Source organism: Mycteria americana, chromosome 6 (assembly GCF_035582795.1).
Source record: "Mycteria americana isolate JAX WOST 10 ecotype Jacksonville Zoo and Gardens chromosome 6, USCA_MyAme_1.0, whole genome shotgun sequence".
Taxonomy (NCBI): domain Eukaryota; kingdom Metazoa; phylum Chordata; class Aves; order Ciconiiformes; family Ciconiidae; genus Mycteria; species Mycteria americana.
The window spans coordinates 142192-165034 of NC_134370.1; the positions used below are offsets into that span (position 1 = coordinate 142192).

Sequence of the window (22843 nt, forward strand, 5' to 3'; positions counted from 1 at the left end):
AGATGAAAGGTTTTAAAAAAATGTGGATGAAGCAGATTCAGAAAGGAGAAAAACAGAAAGGGAATTCACTTGAGTAAGAAGCTAAATGAATAGATTCAAGAATAAGAGGCTTTGCGTCTGGGAGGTTAACAGCAATTAAGTCAGAATTAAGAAGGGTAGAGAAAGGGTTGTGTATATGCTCTTCTAAGGCAGAAGATGATTTTTGCTATATAAAAAGAAGTATTTGTATCCCATTAATGGCATGTAGCTGTTCTGAAGAAGCTAATTTCAGATCATTTCTACAGAAAAACTTAGGGTTGTGTGGAGAAGCAGAGAAAGTTCTCTGTAAGTTCATTTACATGTACAAAGAGACATATGGATAACTTAAGTGTTATGCCATCATAAAACTAAACGGTGCTACACCAGCCAGACCAAATGCTTCTAAAGTGTTAGGAAAAAAAAAAACAACACAAAACAAAACACAGATATGAATGACTAACCTGTTCTACTCTCAACATGTCTATGATCTGATCAAACAACGGGGTTCTCAGCAAGTCTCGATGAATTAAGAGAGTTTCCAGAGCATTACAGGCAGCAGGATATTCACACTTTGAGTCTCTGACTGAGGTTTAAGAGTAGATAATTGGTTACATAAAATTTATGACGAAGATTTTGAACAGCATATGAATTATCAATTACCATAACCATATCGCATACTCCAAATACGAAGTTCAATTACACCCATGAGATTCAAGTCACCCTCTCCCAGCTTACTTATTCGTGTGACCTTCTCAACGCTGGCATCCGTGTCCACATACACATGACAGATCCCTTCGCTGTGTCCCATCACTGGGATTCCCTTAGCAGCTTTCTGGATATTCCTGACTAGCTGTGATGAACCACGTGGAATGATTAGATCTATCAGCTTATCCAAACGGCAGAGATCTTCTACTTCCTCTCTTGTGTTCACCTGTGGTAGTTGCAATACAAACAGTCTACAGTTTGAACTCTCAAGTTCTGCCCATACTTTTTATACATACCATAGCAAAGAAATTGTTGATTTAATTCTAGGCACTTACTAGTTGCACTGCATCTTTGACTCCGTGAATGGAGAGTGCTTCTTGTGTCAGATGATGAAGGATTTGATTGCTATGTGCTGCCTCTTTCCCTCCTTTAAGTAGTAAGCCATTTCCACTGGCTATGGCCAAAGCAGACACCTGTCAGGAAAGAATTTATTAAAAAAAGAAAAAAAAAAAGAAAGAGAGAGCAAGAGAGAGAAGTAATCTGTCTCTTCTGTCAGAATTACACCCACAAAACAGATTAAGAACAGGATTTTTAATCCTGTTGATTTACTCAACGTTAATCTATGGTTTTAATTTTATGGCACCAAAAAAACATTACAAGTAACAGTACATTTAACTCCAGAAATGAAATGTGTTAGTGTTTCAGGAACAAACTTGAGTTTTCAGGGTACTATTGCCAGAGGGAGACTGCAGTGACAACTCAGAGGAAACCCCGGACATAGGCTCTGGTATGAATTGGGTAGCTGTGTGGGCAATCATGCCAAAGAGAATAATTTTAGGTGCAAGAACTCTTGTCCCTAGCTATTCTGGCAGAAAGTGGCTAAGGAGCTCTTCCTATGAGCAGAAAGAACATTTTCATCGTGCTGTCTAAAACAGAAGTCATAAATAGCGAACACTTGCTGTAAGTGTGGGAAAGAAAACTTCTAGACAATATGCCCAGCATCACCTGTATCACTTTGCTTTCATGTTTATAACCAGAAGAACTGACTGATATTGTTGCCTTTCTGTTTAAGGTGCCAGATTTCACCCATTTGAGTCCAGCAAAACAACTAGATCATATTTCAAAAAAATGCTCCAAAGAAGCCACCACTTTTTGGAAGTTAGATAAAAAATTGCTTCTGCTGTTGAAAACATATACCCAATTTGTTCAGTCTCCAGACACTAGTTCTTATTGGTGTTTTCCCCACTAAACTGAAAACCTGTTTAACAAAGGGGTGGTGGTAGTTTTTTTTATTGTTTGTTTCAGGTTTTTGTTCTTTTCTACCTAGGAGCATGTCAGACATGATAAAGCTCTCTTCCCAGACTTATTTTACTTTTGTATCCCTTTTTGTCTTCCTCACGCTAATCCCATTCACAATGGCCTCATAATTTGTCCACCTACTTGAAAAAACATAGCATACACTCCTTTAGAAAACAAAATTCCCTCCTCTCTAGAACCTTTCAGAACGAACAAATTAAGCATTTGAAGTTATTCTGCTGTATTACTATCTTCTGGGAAAGATCATATGTATCATTATCATCATCTGTATGTATCACCAAACCTGCACTCATTAGTATATCAATTGTATGCTGTTGAGATGTGAATGCCAGAATCAGCCAGGCTCACACCTAACAAGCAGTTAGCTTAGCGGCACACTTTAGATGCTGATTCATACAGAAAAATGCTAAGCCCATCAGATACATCTCCTCAGATCACCTCCTTTCCCCTTCTAATATCAAATGGATAACAATCACAATGTTTGATATTCTACCTCATCCTGCTGTCAGCAATTTGAAAAGAATATTGAAAAATAAGAAATACTTCAGAAAAATACACTAAAGTATAATAGTCTAGGAAGCCTGCCTTACATAAATATTGTGTGTCCTTCTAACTTATAAAACTAAACACTAAAAAGCAGTCTGATTGTATTTTGAAAGTATCTTGTACCTGCCTCTCCAAAGGTCAGTATCAGAAGGGAAAGCTAAATAAACAAATAAGCTTATTTAGCTAAAGAATTCCACTCTGCAGGCATAAGATTAAAAGAAAGGTTATGAATTGATTTTAAAAATGAAAAGGAAAAAAATCAAGAATTAAGACACAAAAATAAAAAAGTTTGTGATTAAAAGGAGAACAGAAGATAAGGGGTTTCAAAACAGTTCAGTCCCTTCAAAGAACAGTAGAGCATGACTATACACTTCAGAGCAACAATTGGATTTGGTGGAATCTACAGGAAGCAGTCTGTGAAAGATGCTCGCAATTTGGCCTTGTAAGTATTAGAGGCAAACATGCTATTTGTATATGCTCATTAGAAGCTTATTAAATCTTAACTGGTAATCTGCAATTGTTTCACCTTTACTGCAGTTCAAGACTGAACTCTGAGCACTGACCTAACTCTGTGTAAGCTACCTCCAGGGAGCAAATCGAGCATGCCCTCTTCAGGGCAAAGTCAAAGTTCCCCTGTAATTGCTTACCCAAACAAGCATGAGATGCAGCAGTAAACTAAGAGGAGGGAACTGCACTCGGAGACCATCCTACTATCAGCTACAGCATGGAACAGAAACCACGCAATTCAAACGCAGAGGTATCAAAGATGATCCTCTGAAGTTGCATCAGAGAACCTGATGTGAATATGAGGACAGGAGGCTGGCAGGAAGAAAAGCGACTACCAAGACAAGCTATTCCAAGTCTGTAAAACAAAGCCGGGAAAAAAGCCAACAAGAGTCAGTCTGGTGTAAGTTTTAAGATAAGATAAAGGGGAGGAGAAAGGGGGAGACATCAGCTACGCAAGGCAAGAGACCAGGGTCGAAGTCCAGGAAGACAGACTAGAATTCAACAGGGAAACATACTGCTTATCTATGAAGAACAGAGCTAGCAGCACAGAGCTAATAATGGTAGACAAGGGAGACTAGCGCCTTTTCGTTTCACGGGAACTCTGCCTAGAGCATACTCCCTTTCAGTACGAAATGGGCACCACTCACAAAATTTGGGCATGAAGTACCAAGCTGTCCACTGGTTGAGTCTCACTTCCTTTTGAAGTGCCTGCACCTATCACTTTCTCCGCAAACACCTGCTCATGTGTTAGAGAACTCCTCAATCAATCTTCCTAGACACCTAATGTTAATTGTGGGAAATAGCATTGATAATGAATTTTTTTTGGTTTGTTTTTAAAATCTACTACAGTTGCTCAGTAAAGTAGTCAGGAGTTAGAAAACAAGATCAAGGTTGTCTCTGCAACATTAGTTCAGCCCCCATATTTTCATGCATCATAACGGCATTTACTCACAGCAATACTCCCACACACCACTGCAGATGAAGGTATTTGCCTTTAAGATGCCTGCCTTATTCCTGGCACAAGATAAATGACGTTCACTTACAGTACACTATTCAAGATTTTCACTAGCCTTTCCAGCACCTTCAGTATTTAAGAACTTAGAACACCATTCTTCCTCACACCATCTCACTACAACTGAGTAAAAGCTATCATTCCACCTCACTACACACAAGCAGTATCAGTACAGGACAGACCACTCAAAGCCTGGAACTTCCGTGCTTTCTGTGCTCAGCCTTTTTTTTATTTTTTTTTTTTTTATCATGTACTCCTAACAGTTACAGTTAATTACTAGCATCTGTATTAAACTGTTCCTGTTCAATCCCAGCCTACAGTTCAGCTGCATGCACCATGGACAGATAAAGGAGCCTCCCAAGCTGTGAGTTAGGCACTGAACATACATTCATAAGACACATGCAAGAATGGCACCATCTGAACGTAAGATAAGTCCTTCTATATGTCGGGTTTTTAAAAAATAAACAAACAGACCCCCCGCCTCCCCCAGGCCTGAATAACTCTGAACGCTGCAGAAACAAGTCCTGAGAATATCTCTGCAGGAAAAATAGGGATGCCAACAAAATCAATTTTAGAAGAATCCAAGCAAGAGTCCTTTGAGACAAGTTTCTTGCAGCCTCCAATTGCTCACCAACAGAAATACCCTTTCTTTTGTTATGAAAGAATTCCCAACAGTGTAATCTGCCCTCCTTACATACCTGTGGAAGACAGTCAGGACGGGACTCAAAGATCACGAGAAGGACGCCAATAGGCACTGTCACCTGCTCCAAATCCAGGTCTTTTGCTATTCGTGTTCGCCGAATTACACGGCCGACGCTGTCCTGTGAGGATGCTGCAATCTGACGCAAACCAATAGCCAAGCTGTTCAGCTTTGATGTAGACAGACTTAGACGTTTCAACAAAGGAAGTGCCAATCTCCCTAAAAGAAAGAAAAAATTGTGCTGGAGGCAGATTGGTCTGCCTAGGCTCAAGCAAAAGCAACTTAAACAAGTGGTGAACCTAAGGAAAATTCAGGTATTTCCCACGCCCTGGCAAGAAACCTACCCGAGATAAAAACTGCACAGCATTAAGGCCGGTAGCCACAATAAAACCACTCAAATGTGACAATGATTTCACCCACCACCACATTTGCACTGAATGCAGTTTAAGTGATTGGTACATGAAGCAACATCAACATCCACAAAGATAAGGTTTGCCCTGTTTCAAGTATTGCTGTAAGTCTGAATTTCTTACAGATTTCTACCCTTGCAGTATTTCTGGAAGGTTCGGAGAGTAATTTCATCTTTCTATTTTACAGACAGAAATCCCAAAGCACAGATGCATGCATAGCATTTCTGTTCAGACTGGGCAAGAACTGCCTCAGTTTTCTAGTCTGAACATATTCAGACAGTAAGTTAACCCAGCAATGTCCCCTCAAGTACTCTGGTCAGTAAAAAATGGTTCCCTGGTGTCTTCCACAAGGTATTACAATTCATGATGTGTCATTTTCATACATTTGCTATCCCTATATGTACACACCCCAATCCCAACTTCTCAATGAATACATCAGTCTAACAGAAGAATGGATTATGGGTTTAATCCAAGCAACCTAAAGTGAACCTTCCTCAATCAGAAGGGGACACAGTTCTTTTTGGAGAGCATCAATTTAAGTATAGAGATGACAGCCTTCCCCTCAGGAGCCAAACATTACCTTAACCAGCCCAGAAAACATGCACTTTGTGCACGACGATATCAGAGATGATGTTTGTTATATTCAATTTCTAAAGTGAGCCTCCTCTGGCAAAACGGAGCACTTTTTTTTTTTTTTTTTTTTTTTACAATACGCTGCTTGGTGTTTTGCAAGGCTTCAGTGTCTTCTCTGATGAAGGCATCTGTTTTATGTAATTAAGGAAGCTGCAGCTGTTTACATGGACAAGCTCTCAAGGTCCTGTATTCACTAATCTGTGACAGCCATACTACCCAATCCCAGGTGACAGAAGATTCTAGTTCTGCTCATTTCCTTCGAGGCCCAGAGAGGTTCAAGACAACAGGATTACCACGGAAGGACTTGAAATATTACCTTTATTTTCTGCCTCTTCTAAGTCCTTTTTGTTTGCCAAAAGAATTTCTTCTCTCTGGTCAGTTAGTAAGTCAGCAAGACGATAAATAATCTCCGCTCTCTGAAAGAGAAAACAGTTTCTGAATTGACTTCTTACACAAAGTCCATGCTATTTGACATCTGGTCCCCTTCAGTCCATTTACGTTGACCACATCCTCTCACTGTCTTGACTCTGAGTACTTAGGGCCAGCTGATTTTTCCAGCCTGCATCATATTGAAAAATGAGACTGAACACTGCTTCAGCCTTTACTTTGCTTTTTATTATCTTACTTTCCATGCCCAGTCTTCTTCACCAAACCCACAATGTTCTTCCCTTTAAGACCACCTTGTCTTCACAATAGATGCCACATTTTACCTACCCAGCTGCAGAGCAGTAATTTTCTCATCTCTTTAAGCATGCTACAATCCAAATGATGGATCTGACACACAAAGAATAGGTTCTTGTTCCAAGGGGCCCATTTGTGTTATAAATCCATGTAAAACTTGCCACACATTCACAAGCTTAACAAGTGAGGCCATATTGTTCTGTCACCTGCTCAGGCTGTAGAGCTGCCAGGGTCCTGCCACCAGCTCGAGCCATTTCACCCTGTTGCTCTACTGTAGGACCTGCAAAAAAACCCAAAAATATGCCATGCAGACAAAGTAACAGCACATGTGGAAGTGAACACTAGACCTTCCATCTTCCAATTCTTTGCTCAAAGCAGGAAAGCAGTTACAGAATCTTAAACACGCATATTCAAGAAATCTGTTGTATGCTAAAACAGGAAAATCTGTGCCTGGCACAAAAATACTGCTAATATGCTATATGTCCCCAAACGTAAAGAGTCATCACAGAGATTTTGTAAGGTCACCATGTCAGAGGCAGGTGTGCACCATGTATCAAAAAGAGTTGACAATGGGCAAAAGAACACCAGGATAGCTATGTCTCAGGGCGTGGCAGGCTACTGAAAGAAAGGAGGCAAACTTTGAACAGTTTAAGTAACCAACTGAGGAAAACAGAAAGGATTACAAACCAGCATGGGAATGTACAAACAATAATGAAAGCCAAACCCCAATCTGAGTAACAGCTTGCAGAAAAATTGCTTTCCCTCTGTCTCTCCCTGTGTGCATTTTAGAAGGGTTCGTATAGAAGACAAGACTTTTCTTCTGGCAAGATCTCAAAGAATCTATCTCAAACTGAAATGATAGGAACAGGTTACTTCTGTTTCTACTTCAAAATAAGTCATCAGGTTCAGGTAGCATTTCCCCAAAGAGTTTGCAAGTAGCTCATGGATAAACTAAATTGTGATTTTTAACTCTCCTGAAATTGCCTGTAAAACAGATGACTTGAAGGTGATAAATATGACCCAACTTCTATTTAAGAAGGGTCCCATGGAAATTGCCAGAGCAGGAATTCCAACGTTATAGAAAATATCAAGAGGTATAGTGGGAGGTGTAAGAAATGAACTTATGATTAATTAGACTTATTTAAGAAGTGTTAAAACAGCTTTTTAAAGTGAAGTCATACTTTACAAAGTATGGTATGCTTTGATATTCTTTGAGAAGAGCGACATGTATGTAAGCAGATATAGCTGATTTTAAAAAGTTTCTTGAATTTCCAAAGTCTGTTCTTTGGAAGATAGAAGACAAAGAGAGGACTGGAGTAAACACTTGCCACAATAGTGGAAGAGTGCCACTAAAATTCCACAGGGACTTTTGCTGTTTGCCATATTTGTAAGTGACTCAGAATGGGGTCACAAGATGAAAAGCTTTATTGCTGATACCAATTTATTATAGTGGGACTAACCGAAAAGTGTCACTATCACACTTTTTCCTCGAAAGCAGCTTTTCAGAGGAGGGCCAGGAGGAACACCAAGTTGAGCACAAGCCAGCAGCATGCCCTTGCCGCAAAGGCAGCTAACGGTGTCCTGGGCTGCCTTAGGAGGATTGTTGCCAGCAGGTCGAGGGAGGTGATCCTTCCCCTCTACTAAGCACTGGTGAGGCCACACCTGGAGTACTGTGCCCAGTTCTGGGCTCCCCAGTATGAGAGAGACATGTTGGAGAGAGTCCAACAAAGGGCCATAAAGATGATGAAGGCACTGGAGCATCTCTCGTATAAGGAAAGGCTGAGAGAGCTGGGACTGTTTAGCCTGGAGAAGGCGGCACGGGGAATCTCATCAGTATGTACAAAATACCTGAAGGGAGGGTGTAAAGAAGATGGAGACAGGCTTTTTTCAGTGGTGCCCAATGACAGGACAAGAGGCAATGGACACAAACTGAAACACAGGAGGTACCTCTCCCATCAGGAAGCACTTTTGCACTGTGAGGATGATCGAGCACTGGCACAGGTTACCCAGGGAGGCTGTGGAGTTTCCATTCTTGGAGATATTCAAAAGCTGTCTGGACACAGTCCTGGGCAACCTGCTTGAGCAGGGAGTAGGACCAGATGACCCTGTCATCTGTCATACTGTCCCTCCCAACCTCAACCATTCGGCAATTCTGTGATTTCCTCTGCAGCCCAGTCACTAGGCCATGAAACAGCAAGTGTAATTCAAACCAGATAAACATGAAGCAATGTAGAGGGGAAAAAGGAAAATCAGACCTTAGTACTTAACAAATAATACTATGAAAACATTATTTCAGTGAACATCAACATCAAAAAGCAAATTAAATGTTTGAAATTATTAGATAAGGCCTACAGAACATAACAGAAAACGTCATCAATCTTCTCAAAACCCAGTTAGTCCTGCCATCTCATAAATTGAAGCTTCATTTGCATCTTGAACGCTATGTGAAATTTTGATTTTTGCCCATCTCAAAAAGGCCACAATAGAATGAAAACATTTCATCAGACAATGACCAAGTTTTTGGAACAGCTTCGGTACAAAGTGTCTAAGACCAAACCTCTTTCATGTGGAAGAGAGAGGATGAGGGGAAAGACGATGTCTCACATCTTCAAAGTTAAACAGGGGTGGATCGCCCCTACAGGCAGTAAGCTTCATTTGATGCCCCATCAGGAAGAAAATTCAAAACCTTCCCCACCCCCACAAAGCCAAATTAAAGCAAGCAGTTCTTCACATAGTTCTAGCTCCAGAGTTTACACACAGTATCTAGTTAAGGCTCTTGACTATCGTGACACAGAGCCCTGTGGATGCTAAGTCTTTACATGGGTTCAAAGGATGATTCGACAAATTCATACAAGAAATCCATTGAGGATTATTATACACAAAGAAATTTGCTTGGCTTAAAGCGCAAGTCAAAAGTATCACTCCGTACTTGTCCTATTCTGCTAAGGTCACAGATCTTTGGTCTGACTTTCTCCAGCAATTGTTACACCATCCCAGCAACGCAGTGGCAGGAAAACATTCCTACCCACCATACCAGAAGACTGAGTCGTAGAAGGAATTTATGATAAGAAATAAAACTAAACACTATCTTAGTTCAGCAGCACATTCTATGTCCATATTTTCACACTAGAATCTTCAATACTAAATGATAACCCGTAAGACTAAAAATGGTAAAAATTCTACTCATTGCATTCTTCAAATACAAGTCTGATGCAGCAGTTTATCAGCTGGAGGGAACCAGAGCAGAGGTTTTTCAACATTTTCTATCCCTACTTTAGAAAATACCTTTCAAAATCCATTTTTGAAGCAGAGTGTGGTTTCCCAGTTATTGTACAGGTCTAGCCAAATTTTAACTCTAAACTTTCAGGAAAGCTCTACAACTCTCAATGTACACATTACCTCTGTACTCACCTGCAGGTTTTACCTCTGAAAAAAAAGTTCCAACTTTTTTCCCTTCCACAATATCTGTGATGACATGACCCGAGATCTTTGGGTGGGTTCCATTTGCAATCACTACAGAGGTGCCACCTTGGAGGGCCCACAGAGCTGCTTTCACCTACAGTGAAGGATAGAGCCAGTTGCAGGAAATTCACTTGTTATTTGAATCACCACTCTCAACAAGACTTCTTGCTCCACTTTGATCTCCCAACTGATTACTTATGCTTTCAAAGAGCATTCAACACATTTCAGGAGTTTCCATAACGTACCATTGAATGAGATCATGTATTTGCACTTTACCTTCCCTTCTTTTACTAGCTGCCACTTTATAAGCATACTTCAAATTTTCCTAACAGCCTGCTTTTCCAAGTCTTCTGCAAGAGCACTTTAGTCACATCTTCTTTTTCACCATTACCTTATGTTGCAAGTTCTTCTTACTGTTTGAAGAAACCCAATTTTCTTTTTTGAAAAGATTCTGTTGCCAAGTTCCCTGACATTGATTAGCCATCAATAATTAATCCACTTTAAGCGACCACATGATACTACTTATACTGCGGAGCAGTGTTCTTGCTCAAGTCCTAGCCATTACCATATAACATTAAAATATTATTCAATACCTTTAGCTGTCTGAATTACTCCCTTAAAGTTTGATCAGCCTAAGCACTCCTCATGGGTCTGCTTAAGATGTAGAGGTATTCTCATTGTTTATAACCCTTTGGTGAAGCTATGAAGTTTGCTGAAGAGTTACTCAGGTTTCCACACAAAGTTTTTACCTACTTTGTTCACATTTCCTTTCATATTCTCATAAGATTTTTCATTTATTTGCTTCTACTTTTTGCTTGGGAGTACATCTATTGTCTTAATAGTTGTTTGTTTCAGTAGGCTCTATTTGAAGACTTTGCACTTCTTCAGTTTTGAATTATATGCTTTTTATTTGGCATTCTTCCCCCTTTTTGTTGTTATTTTGGAGGAGGATTCTGTAAGTATAGCATTTAGGAGTCATCTTCAAAGGTCAGGACTGCAGCGTACCAAGCAACGTATAGAAGCAACACACATAAGATCTAAGGCAAGAAGCAAGTTTGAAACAACAACAATCTGATGTCCACAGACAGATGGGAACTGAAATCAATGATACTATCAGATCACCTGTGTGCTGAAGGCTGTCATGGAGGGTGGATGGGGAGGCAGGCATCACGATCAACAAGAGCTCTATGAAATTTAGAGGCAGTACCTTTGTAGGCATTGCCCTAATATCAAGGGCAACATGAGTTCCCTTTCTGAACTTCAGTGTTGGCATACTGAAGTTTGCTTAGTCCTTCTACAGAATGTTAAGGTTACAGCAGGATTAGCTTATTAGTAAGGGTCCTCTGAAATCCTCAAGTACTGATTAGTCCTAAGATTAGCCTCTTTCCACACACTTGAGCCATTGTTTAAGGTACCACAACATGATTTCTCTAAAATTTCCCCCCTTCCAACATTTCACTGGTTCATGCCAAAATACAAAACACAAACCCAAATCCCAGATGTTACCTGCTGATGAGGTACTGCCTGTGGTCTCCTTTGTTTCTTTTCCCGATCAAGGTATGGGCAGCATTATCCCACCACTATATTTAATTATGTGTCATTTATTTTACTGCAAAGGCTTCTCTGCTTCCTCACTTTTACACTTCCATAATATGGTTCTACAATTAGGTATTACAGTCCATACTCACTGGGAGACACCACCTGTCAGATATGCGTAGCACATCAAACTCTTGACTACAAGACCATCAGCTGCTCCATTTTTGCTTGTTTCATGCTGATAATCAAGATTTGTACTTTGAGCTACCATCTGTTTTTTCTATTATTGATGTTACAGTTTTCCAAAAATATCACACAATTCTCAACTGTAACAAATTTTTGTTACAACAGCAGCATTGAGATTTGCCTCTATGTGACTCAGACTTAAAGATACCAAATACCTCTAACAGATTATTATTTTTATAATACAAGTACTCTCTGACCTTGGCAGCTTTCCCCTCAATACCTGGAATCATTTAAACTATTCCAGAAGCCAGATCAAGGGAAAGTTGTTTCTAAATAAGTTCTATACATCCCATAGTTACAAATAGAACACTCAAATGCCTCCTCCTTTTGCCACCTTCCAGTCCATGCTCTGATACTGAAGTATGCCTTACCTGATTCTTCAGAAAAGGAAATAAAACATAAGATAACTGGTGAAGAATTTAACTTTGGTCTTTCCCTGCTTAGTCAAAATCTACTTCACTTTTCACAGACAATCTTCCAGAATTGTTCTTAGGAAACCCGCACCAATTAATACAACATTAATGCATATCCCAGCATCACGGGAGACATATGGTGAAGTCTCACACCACACCCATGTTTATGTACTCACAGCAATGAATACTGAGGGCATCTGACTGTACACAGCACTAAAAACCATCGGCCCTCCTACCTCTACTAATCTTGTACTCAAGAACTAAAGTACGTTGGTCTCCACCAATATATCCTTCAGAAGTAAACAGCATACATACAAACTCAGAAAGGAGACAGAGGTATCACATCAGATTCAAGTGACAGGGATTCCTAAAGTCTTTGGATTATCACATAAGAAAGAACTGAGGACCAACTCTTATTTTAATTTAAAACACCAACTTAATACAGTTCCAAATATATCACATTTTACAAACTACTGGAATGTAATTCTTTAGCTGCTCTTTTCAATTCACATGAACCTAAGAGGGAACCTAAAGAAACCCACACACTGTTCCAGGGTACTCACAGAATAGCTGAGGCTAGAAAGGATCTCTGGAGATCATACTCCAATTGCCTGCTAAAAGCAGGGTCAGCTAGAGCACGTTACTCAAGACACCATCCAGTCAGGTTTTGAACATCTCCAAGCACTGATATTCCACAAGCTCTCTTGGCAACCTACTCCAGTGGTTCAGCAACCTCACCGTAAAATTCTTACATTTTGATTTAATTTCCTGTATTTCACTCTGTGCCTATTGGCTCTTGTCTGTTCCCTGGATACCACTGAGAAGAGTCTGGCTCTGTCTTCTCTACACCCTCCCTTCAGGTATTTATACACAAACCTTCTCTTCTCTGGGGTGAACAGTCCTAGCTCTCAGCCTCCCCTAGTGTGACAGATGCTCCAATTCTTCAGTCATATTCATGACTCTCCGTTGGATTCACTGTAGTATGCCATGTCCTTGTTCTGTGGTATCCAGAACCAGACGCAACTCTACAGATGTGGTCTCACTAGTGCTGAGTAGAGGGAAATAACATTTCCCTTGATCTGCTGGCTATGTTCTTTCTAATGCAACCCAGGATGCTGTTGGCCTGCTTTGCCCGAAGGGCATATTACTGGCTCACGTTCCACTTGGTGTCGACCAGGACCCCTATGTCCTTTTCAGTGAACCTGCTTTCCAGCCAGTCAACTCCCCAGCCAGTGAATGGAGTTGTTCCTCCCAAGGGGTAGTACTCGGCATTTCCCATTACTGAACTCCATAAGGTTCTGTCTGCCCATTTCTGCAGTCTGACAAGATCCATCTGAATGGCAGCACAATCATCTCATCTATCTCCCTTTCCTTCCCAATAATAAAACAAATGTTCCATATCTCTACCTTGGCTTCCATGCCTCCCATTCCCACTCGGGATTTGGTTCCAAATGTTACAGACTGCTGGTCTCCTGGGTAGAATATGTCAATGAGCTTTGCATCATCAGATCCTGGAGGGCTGTCAAAGAGTCCTGAAATAAAAAATAAAAATATGTTAGTGTTATATACCCTCATCTCCAAAGCTTACTCATGAAAAAAGGAAAAATAAAATCCATGAGGCTGAAAAGCTGTATTCCAATTTACAGGATTGAAAACTTACACTGAACCGTGCTTTTTGTGGGACTGAAAACATGAAACACTTAACAAGCAGACTCAAGAAGTATAGCTTTAGCGAAAGCATAACAAACTGAACACTCACATGCTGAATAGCAGCATGCAAGCTGGGAGGTAGTGACATTTGGTTGAGGTTACAGAGACAGTTTACAGCTTTTATATGTTCAAGATCAGGACTTACATATACAAGCCCACAACTGAATAGGCAAAGGATAGTCCTCCTCACCAAAATCTCAGATTATATTCTTGAATGCTGTGTTGTACAGTGATAAACTGGGCAATTCAGAAATACGTAAAAAGGGTAACTATCGAATTCTGCTAAGAAGGAACACAACACTACAGAGACATACTCATTAATTTTTTTTAAAAATCTAGTATTTTTATGTAACTATGTTTGGAGTTGAATGATGCTTTGGTTTACCTAACATGTTAAACCTAAACTCTACCACCACACTTCCCAGAAATTCTATGTGAACAAATACTGGCATTACAAATTAGAGAGCACAAGTGCAGACTATCTGTGTCCTTCCTTGATAGCTCGGGAAGAAGAGGACACACATTCATTTAAGATGTCATGTTGAATGAATAAGCTTGGAGGATGGGGGTGTTGGGTGTTAATTTTTTTACAAGTTGTTCTGACTATTGCTTTTATGAGCTGTTCTCAGTCGTTTCAACTAGAATCAACCATGAAATCCAGCTGAATCTGCTAAAAGAAACTGTTTATGGAAAGGTACCTCCTTCCTCCTCAGGGCCTACAATATGTGCCAAAGTCCAGGATCCACTGAAAGAAACCCATCTGGAGAAGATGAAAAGACTATGTGACTTGGACAATGTGGACTGCGCTGATCTGAAACTGCACCCACTACCCTCCTCTCTCTAGAAAAGGACCTTCAGCATCCATAGGTGACAGACTTATGTCACAGCAGCACAGCTCAGAAGGCTCGAGCAGTGTAAGCCAAATGTCTGGGAGACAGAAAAAGCTAGCGAGTTCCAGGTATCTGGAAGGCAATGACCAGGACTCGTAACGTACCTGTAATTCACTGAAAGACAGAACCTGCTGCCAGAAGAAACAAACTATAGTAGAACAGTATTTAGCTTATACTCCTGATTCGAAACACATAGCCTTTATCCTGCATATTATACATTACTATACCATACAATTCTGAGAAGCTAGCAAAAGTACCATAGTACATATGGTATTCTGGGTTCTGGAACAAGTCTTACGTTCACATGCATTCTCACCCACCCAGATTCAACAGTGTGGCAGACAGTCTTTGGCTTATGCAACAGCATCAGCATTGGGTATATGCCTTAGGAGTTATGTGGTATGTTGTAATTGTCCCTGTAAAAGATATGAACTGAAGAGATCAGTAAAACCCAAATATAGGTTTGTTTGACTATCTGATGTACTCAATAAACCAAGAAAGTAAAGAAATGACTCACAAACCTTCTACGTCTGAGAGAACTATCAGGAGATCAGTTTTCATTTCCACAGCCAGTCGTGCTGCCAGACTGTCGTTATCCTTCACACTAATCACCTGCAATGCACATGTATATCAGCAGCACTGAATAGCGGGAGGAACTAGGAAATATTTGGCTGCAACATACAAAAGCAAGCTACCTCAGCACTACCAAGCCCTTCTGAGCTACTTTGTTCACACCCACTGGAAACTTAAAAGGCGATCTTTGTGTGAAAGTACATATGCGTTTGGAATGCAGTAAAGCGGTATCAAAATGACAAGCAGTGTGATCAGTACCTGCATTCTCCACTTTGGTGCCCAGTGACAGGACAAGAGGTACTAACTGACCCTGCTTTAAGCAGGGGTGCTGGACTAGACGACCTGCAGAAGTCCCTTCCAACTTCAACTATTCAGTGAAAACCAAACTGGGCATGCTTGCTTTTGGCAGAGCAGACATCATCTGCCCTGCTTCCACCCCAGAGCACTGTATCATGCCAGAAACAGACAGGTCAGCATAGTCTTCCAGTACCATCTGTCCACATTACTGATTTTGTATGTTTGTTTCCCTGCTGCAGCCTCCAGAGGTCCCCGATTATGGCATTAGTGAAGTTCACATTAGTGCTGTACCATCTACAAGCAGGATCCACCCTCTTGCAATACTTTACCCACATTTACCCCCTGCAGATCACTGTTCGGCTCTGGAGGTGGAACAACAGCATCATTAGTGTTAATTATAGGGACAATATTCATTCTTAAAAGCTCATGCAATGTTCCATTTAAGTTCCGACGCTTCTGTTCATCATGGAAATCCAGGTTGGTGACTAAAATCTAAAAGGAGGGAAAAAAATTAATATATACTTAGCCTAGCACTTTTCCTGAGAAGAACATCATAAACGTATGTATTAACATATCATAACAGATCAGTCATGCCCTTTGGATCACTAAAGAAATATAAGCCACATTTAAAGGATAAAGAATACAAGTGAGAAATATTCTTTCCACAACATTTTCAGGTTTATATGCCATAACTTCCACTGGAGCTTATAATGGCCTTTCTCAAACTGACAGATCACAGGCTCCAGGCATCAACTTGGAAAAAAAACCATAAGCAGAACATAGATGCTGATGATAACTACTAAGACCCTAAACAATTCAATAGATTACTCAAGACACTGCCTTTCCTGTTTTCCCTCCCAGTGTAATGTTTCTACTGTCGCAAGCAGAAGGATGCTTTGTCTCAAGACTTCTCTTCAGCTCTAGAAGAATCTTGGTCTTAAAGCCTCCGGCATGCAGACACCACCCCTTTCTTTTTGGTATTTTAAGACAAAAAAACCTCAATGTCTGCTCTGAAGAGACTTTTTTTTCATTTTTACTCTGCCACTGGACATTTGAGAACTAATCAAACAACTCCACCACACAAATGTCACAACAGCACTTGGAATCAATGTGTACACTGATTTTTTTGGCATGGGCAATTAATTCTTTTAAATCGAAGGACTGATAGTTGTCTGCGGACTTGAACAAGATTATAATCCAGGGCAACCTGCAGTGATTGTTAGCTACGCTGTAAACATTTTAGTGATGTCAGCTATGCTGTATTACAGGAAGAAGTTCCTCCAAGCAAGACTTCATACTAGGCTCCTAAATTGATTAAAAGTGTCTAAACAAATAAGGCTTCGCAGTTGATACAATTCTGTATTCTCAGAGTATTCAACATAAGCAAAGTCTCTTTAAGAGTAGTTCAATTAATACAGTTGCAGCATTCAGCATAGGTAGAAGACCCAGGCTAGGGATACCATCACCCCCAAGTTAGAAAGGTTTGAGGAGCAGATGGACAGCAAGTTCTGAAGTGTGGATATGCACTTCTGCCACCTTTACAGAATGTGTGGTAGTTCAGCCACTTGTGATTTTTAAATCCTCACTTTGAATCACCAACTTTAGCTTTTGTGAAGAGACCTTAACAGACACCCCACCTCCTCGCCCCTGTACATAAGAGCAGGACACAAATGAACTCCAAAAAGAAAAAGCATATTTGCTTCACCTTGACGATAGATAACTCCATTTCAGAAATACTTAGCAAGGCACTCCTGTACAGGCTACCATTTACGCTACAATAATAAGCCTTGAAAGTAGGACGGCAATGGAAATGCAAGACTACCGTAAAGGTAGCAGCACATAAAACATGGAAAAAATCCAAGAACAACTCCATCACTGACTGAAGTAGCAAGTCAGTCTAGGAAAGAAGGAATCCCTTACTTGAGCTGCACAGATGCTGTACTGTGTAAACATGGCCTCATACAGAGCCATTAGTCCACTCTGGCCAGCTGCTGCACAGGCTCGGGCCTCCAAGACTGGAATAGCCTACAAAGATAAAGAACAGCTGTCAGGCAGTGACTTGAGCAGGTACTACCCAACATTCAAGGAAAAGCAGGAGTGCTGCCAGCCACTCACCATATCTTTTAGCTGACTCTGGCCTGAATGAAGCGCTTGCCTCACACTCTGAGAAAGCAAGATCTCATGACGCAACCGCTGCTTTCCAAAAGCTACAGCACCACTGGTGACAATCATCATCTCTCGGCCCTGATTTTGCAGCATTGACACCTGTAAGTACAGAACATAAGAAACAGGGCCTGGAGTATCACTGCTAGCATGCCAGTTCTGGCTATTATAGATAACCATATGCTCACTAGTTCTTGCTGATACAACTGTTTCGCTTTATCCATGGATGTGCAAAGCAAGGCAACCACCCTCTAAGATACTCCTGCACACCTTCCTAGCCACTTAGGAGCTATGCAAAGGACTGCATGCAATCTATAGCTTCTGCTAAACTTTCTTTTCACAATACCAGTTTTTATGACAGTCATGCTTGAATTTTCACAATACATGTTACATGGTAACACCCATGTAATGTAATACCCCTCACCCCTCCACCTCCATTGCTACAGATAAGGAAAGATATGAAAAAGCTGTAAAGTAGCAGCTGTACCTTCCACCAACCTTCTTATTCACCATCCATTCCCAAAGCTGCCATTATACAGTTAACTTTGTATTCTAGAAGTGAAGAAGCTAACTCTGACAGTACAGCTTTTAATTACACGCATCTGGCCAGATCCCTTTCAAAGCTCCAAAGCTATATGTCTTACATGAATTTAATTTATTATGTTAACTTTACCTCCCAGAAAAGACATGTCCAATCCCCACCAAAGTCATAATTTCATTTTGGAGAACCAATCCATGAGTTGATCCCATCAGTTTTTCCTGCAAGTAATGAGGTTTCAAGCTTTCTCCTGCAGGAAATCTGCAAATGCTCAGGTAATCAAGAAGGCTCTACTCCTTCTGCAGACTTCACAAACTTCAGTGCCACCTTCCCACTAGATCCAACTAATGCCCCCGTCAAGTCTTACCTATTGCATAAAAATCTCACTGTGCAAATCTCTCCCTCTGTACTGGGTCTGGCCGAGATGGAGTTAACTTTCTTCATAGGGGCCCATATGGTGCTGTGTTTTGGATTTCAGGACTAAAACAGTGTTGATAACATCCTGATGTTTTGCCTATTGCTAAATAGTGCTTGCACAGCATCAAAGCCTTCTCTTTTTCCCATGCTGAGCAGTACTTGCACAGGATCAAGACTTTCTTTTTCCCACTATGTCCCATCACAGTAGGTGGGCTATGGGCTGGGCAAGAAGTTTGGAGGACACATTTGGGACAGCTGACACGAACTGGCCAAAGGGACGTTTCATACCATATAACATCACACTCAGTAATACAACTAGAGTAGCAGAATAGGAAAGGGCAGCGGGTTGTCTTCCAAGGTGGTTGTCTCTCAGGGACTAGCTGGGCATAGGTCTGGTTGTGCGAGGTAGTGAGTGATTGCCTTAGCACCACTTGTTTCTTTTCCCCTTTCCTTCACTTTAATTAAACTGTCTTTATTTCAACCCATGAGTTTTCTTACTTTTGTTCTTCCTATTTTCTTCCAAATCCAACTGGTGCTGGGGTGGAGGTGTGGGGAGCAAACAAGCATCTGTGTGGGTGCTTAGCTGCTGGTCAGGGTCAACCCACCACACCTTCAAACACCAATTTACTGAATTACATGGTTTATGCTACCACAGCACAGGGGGATGAAAAAGGGAAAGGCCAACACATTGCTCTAAAGGGCCATCACTGTTTTATGAGTTTTTCCTACAATCTTCTGTGCCGTCCAACAATCACCAAGTATATGAAGTTAAAAAACATTCCACTTCACTCACAGAATTACCTGCTCTACAATAGATGCCAGCCTCCCAAGGGCCAAGCCACACTCATCCCCTCGAGTCACAACAGCACTACCCAGCTTCACTACAATCCGCTTTGCATGCTTCAGCTCACTGCGGTGGGCAAATGATTTTCCATGTGCACGGCTGAGTGGCATGGTGATAAATGGGATGTTGCTCCAACAACGGATGGATTCATTCCTTAATCTTTGGTTATGGCGAGGGAGATCTGTGGTTAAAGAAAGAAAGAAAAAAAGAACAAAAAAGGAAAAAAAAGGCAGTTTTAAGTGTTTCATTTAGATTTTAAGCCCTTGAAGTCATGTAACGTTTCCTCCCTTTCCAAGCCTAAAGCTCACAATACACACTTCTCAGTGACTGGGAATGAGAAGCTAGCTTTCAAGTCACCAAAATAAAGTCAGAACCAATAATATCTGAGCAGCACTAACCATTCCTAAGGTATATAAGGCAATATCCCATGTGTCACAGAGCTTTGACTCTAGGGATCTAGAAGACCAAACTGAAGGACACTGTAAAAAAGCCCATACAGCTCACATCAGAAGTAAAAGTACTAGTTTTAAAAACAATCTCCTTTACCTTGCCTCATTAGATACAGCTAGAGAGTTTTCCTGTCTGTAGTAGTGCAGAAAGCTTGACTGTTAGGAAAGAAAAGAACCACAGCTTTTACAACATCTCTAAGTCAGGTATTTTTGCACATTGCTCAACCAGGGGCAGCAGAAGGGGGACGACGGACATACGAACTGGAAGTCACCTTCCTACAAGATAAATAGGCATTGCAGGGAGAAAAGACAGTCACAGCATTACTCAGGTAAGATAGAAGATAAATAAGGCTGGCACTTCGCCCAAGTTAATGAGCTAAGGAACATTTCTCAGCAAAATCTTTGTTTTCAAAATGCCTGCAAAGGACAGTAAGATCACTATCAGCACAGAAATTAGAGAGAATAGTGACTATTAAGGTAAAATCACAAGGAACAGCCTAGATCCTTTCTAATTGACAAAGAGGTGGACTCAAACACATAAAGTCCCAAAGTTACGCTGAAGGAATGAAGGCAGGTGGAAAGCACTTCCAACATACTTCATATGATGTTTTGCAGAGCCGCGGTGAATTGTGTCTGAAGAAGGAGTCGTGCAGATAAGAATACCTGCAGTCCAAGTGTGTCAACTGGATAATTAATATAATATGGATAAGCCATATTACTTGAAAAAAAAATTGAAACCACGTTTCCTTATCCTCCATCTAGTTCTTCTTGTATTACTGTTCAGAAACTGCATTAAACCAGGTCAACTTTTAGCTAGTCTCAAAAATACCAGTGTAGCAAAAAAGAGGGAGAACACTTCTGACATAATTACAGGAAAAATGGCTACCGACACTACACTCTGGGACCAAAAGTGCAACTTAGTCAAAAGATGGCACGCATTCATGGAAAAATTATGGAGAAGATCATACTGGATGCTATTGAAAGGCATTTAAAGAATAATGCAATCACCAGGCACAGTCAACATGGGTTCATGAAGGGACAGTCCTGTTTAACTAATTTGATAGCCTTCTACGATAAGGTCACCCACCCAGCAGATAAGGAAGACGGTGGATGTCATTTTTCTGGATTTTAGTGAGGCTTTTGATACTGTTTCTCACAGCATCCTTCTGGGCAAGTTGTCCAACTGTGAGATGAGCAGGTTCACAGTGCGCTGGGTGAAGAACTGGCTGGACGGCAGGGCTCAAGGGGTTGTAGTGGATGGGACTACATCCGGCTAGTGACCAGTCACTAGCAGTGTTCCTCAGGGCTCAATCCTAGGGCCAGTGCCATTCAGTATTTTTATCAATGATCTGGATGCAGGAGTTGACTGCACTGTTAACAAGTTTGCTGAAGATACTAAACTGGGAGGTGCTGTTGACTCGAGAGAGAGACAAGAGGCCTTGCAGAGGGATCTAGATAGATTGGAACATTGGGCAATCATCAATAGCATGAAATTTAACAAGAACAAGTGCTGGATTCTGCACTGGGGACAGAGTCACGCTGGACACAAGTATAAATTGGGAGAGGAGTGGCTGGAGAGCAGCCACTCAACAGGAGTCCGCAGTGTCCCCTGGCAGCCGAGAGGGCAAACCCCATCCCGGGGCGCCTCAAACACGGCATAACCAGACGGGCAAGAGAGGGGATTGCCCTGCTGTATTCAGTGTTGGCGTAGCCCCACCCTGAGTACTGTGTGCAGTTCTGGGCCCTACCATTTGAGAAGGATGTGAAGGTCTTTGAATGCGTCCAGAGGAGGGCAACAAAGCTGGTGAAGGGCTGGAAGGCATGTCCTCTGAGGAGCGGCTGAGGACTCTGGGTTTGTCTCGTTGGGAGAGAAGGAGGCTGAGGGGCAACCTCATTGCTCTCTGCAGCTTCCTCAGGAGGGGACATGGAGAGGGAGGTGCTGAGCTCTTCTCCCTGGGGTCCAGGGACAGGATGCCTGGGAATGGCTCAAAGCTGCATCAGGGGAGGTTCAGACTGGACATTAGGAAGCATTTCTTTACCGAGAGGGTGGTCAAACCCTGGAACAGGCTCCCTGGAGAGGTGGTCGATGCCCCGTGCCTGTCAGGGTTTGCGAGGCATTTGGACAATGCCCTTAATAACATGCTTTAGCTTTTGGTCAGCCCTGAAGTGGTCAGGCAGTTGGACTAGATGATCATGGTAGGTCCCTTCCACCTGAACTATTCTATTCTAATCAATTCTAACCAATATCTTATCTGAAGATGTAGAGGCTTCTTCACAAATCAGCAAACTGAATCCTATGTCATAGTCAGAGTTATCTGATTTTATTTAATCCATTCAGTCTCTAATTTTGATGCTCTATAATACAAAATAGATTCATTTATAACCTAAAGTGACTATTCTGGGCGTTACTTCTGCTGGAGAAAGACAGGAATGAACACAGTGCTACAGAAAAGAGAAACTTGTAAATTAACAATGTTTTAAATAAATAAATCTTTTGTTCGTTATACACACAGAAGAAGCTTACATGATTAATCATAACTGAGGGCTGCACTAACATGTCACACATATAAAAGTAGCAAATGTAATTTGGAGATGAGTTTCATTTGCCCCTTATTTTCATGAGGGAATACTTGTGAATGTAAATAAGGCCTACAATACCTACGAAAGAATAGGTGAAGGAGTCCAATTTAACTGTGCTTTCCAGCATTATACATTACTATATAGTATTTGCCTATCCCACACAGTATGACCAGAAAGGAGTAAAACCAATTTATTT

At 41.2% G+C, this 22843-nt stretch overlaps 1 protein-coding gene across 13 annotated transcripts in view; it reads right to left on the bottom strand.

Moving 5' to 3' along the window:
- Positions 1-22843, bottom strand: part of ALDH18A1 (aldehyde dehydrogenase 18 family member A1) — a 40396-nt gene that overhangs the window by 5598 nt on the left and 11955 nt on the right. For 11 of the 13 annotated variants that reach the window (XM_075504233.1, XM_075504240.1, XM_075504238.1 and 8 more), the window contains 13 exons: positions 19576-19799; positions 17772-17921; positions 17577-17681; positions 15990-16148; positions 15308-15398; positions 13594-13718; positions 9941-10085; positions 6736-6809; positions 6165-6264; positions 4804-5024; positions 1059-1196; positions 754-949; positions 480-601 (listed from right to left, as the gene is read on the bottom strand). In XM_075504233.1, the coding sequence (XP_075360348.1) occupies positions 480-601; positions 754-949; positions 1059-1196; positions 4804-5024; positions 6165-6264; positions 6736-6809; positions 9941-10085; positions 13594-13718; positions 15308-15398; positions 15990-16148; positions 17577-17681; positions 17772-17921; positions 19576-19799 (1850 nt within the window). Of the gene's footprint in view, positions 1-479; positions 602-753; positions 950-1058; positions 1197-4803; positions 5025-6164; positions 6265-6735; positions 6810-9940; positions 10086-13593; positions 13719-15307; positions 15399-15989; positions 16149-17576; positions 17682-17771; positions 17922-19575; positions 19800-22725; positions 22745-22843 lie in introns of those variants that run through there. The other 2 variants (XM_075504243.1, XM_075504234.1) reach the window with 2 other exon arrangements.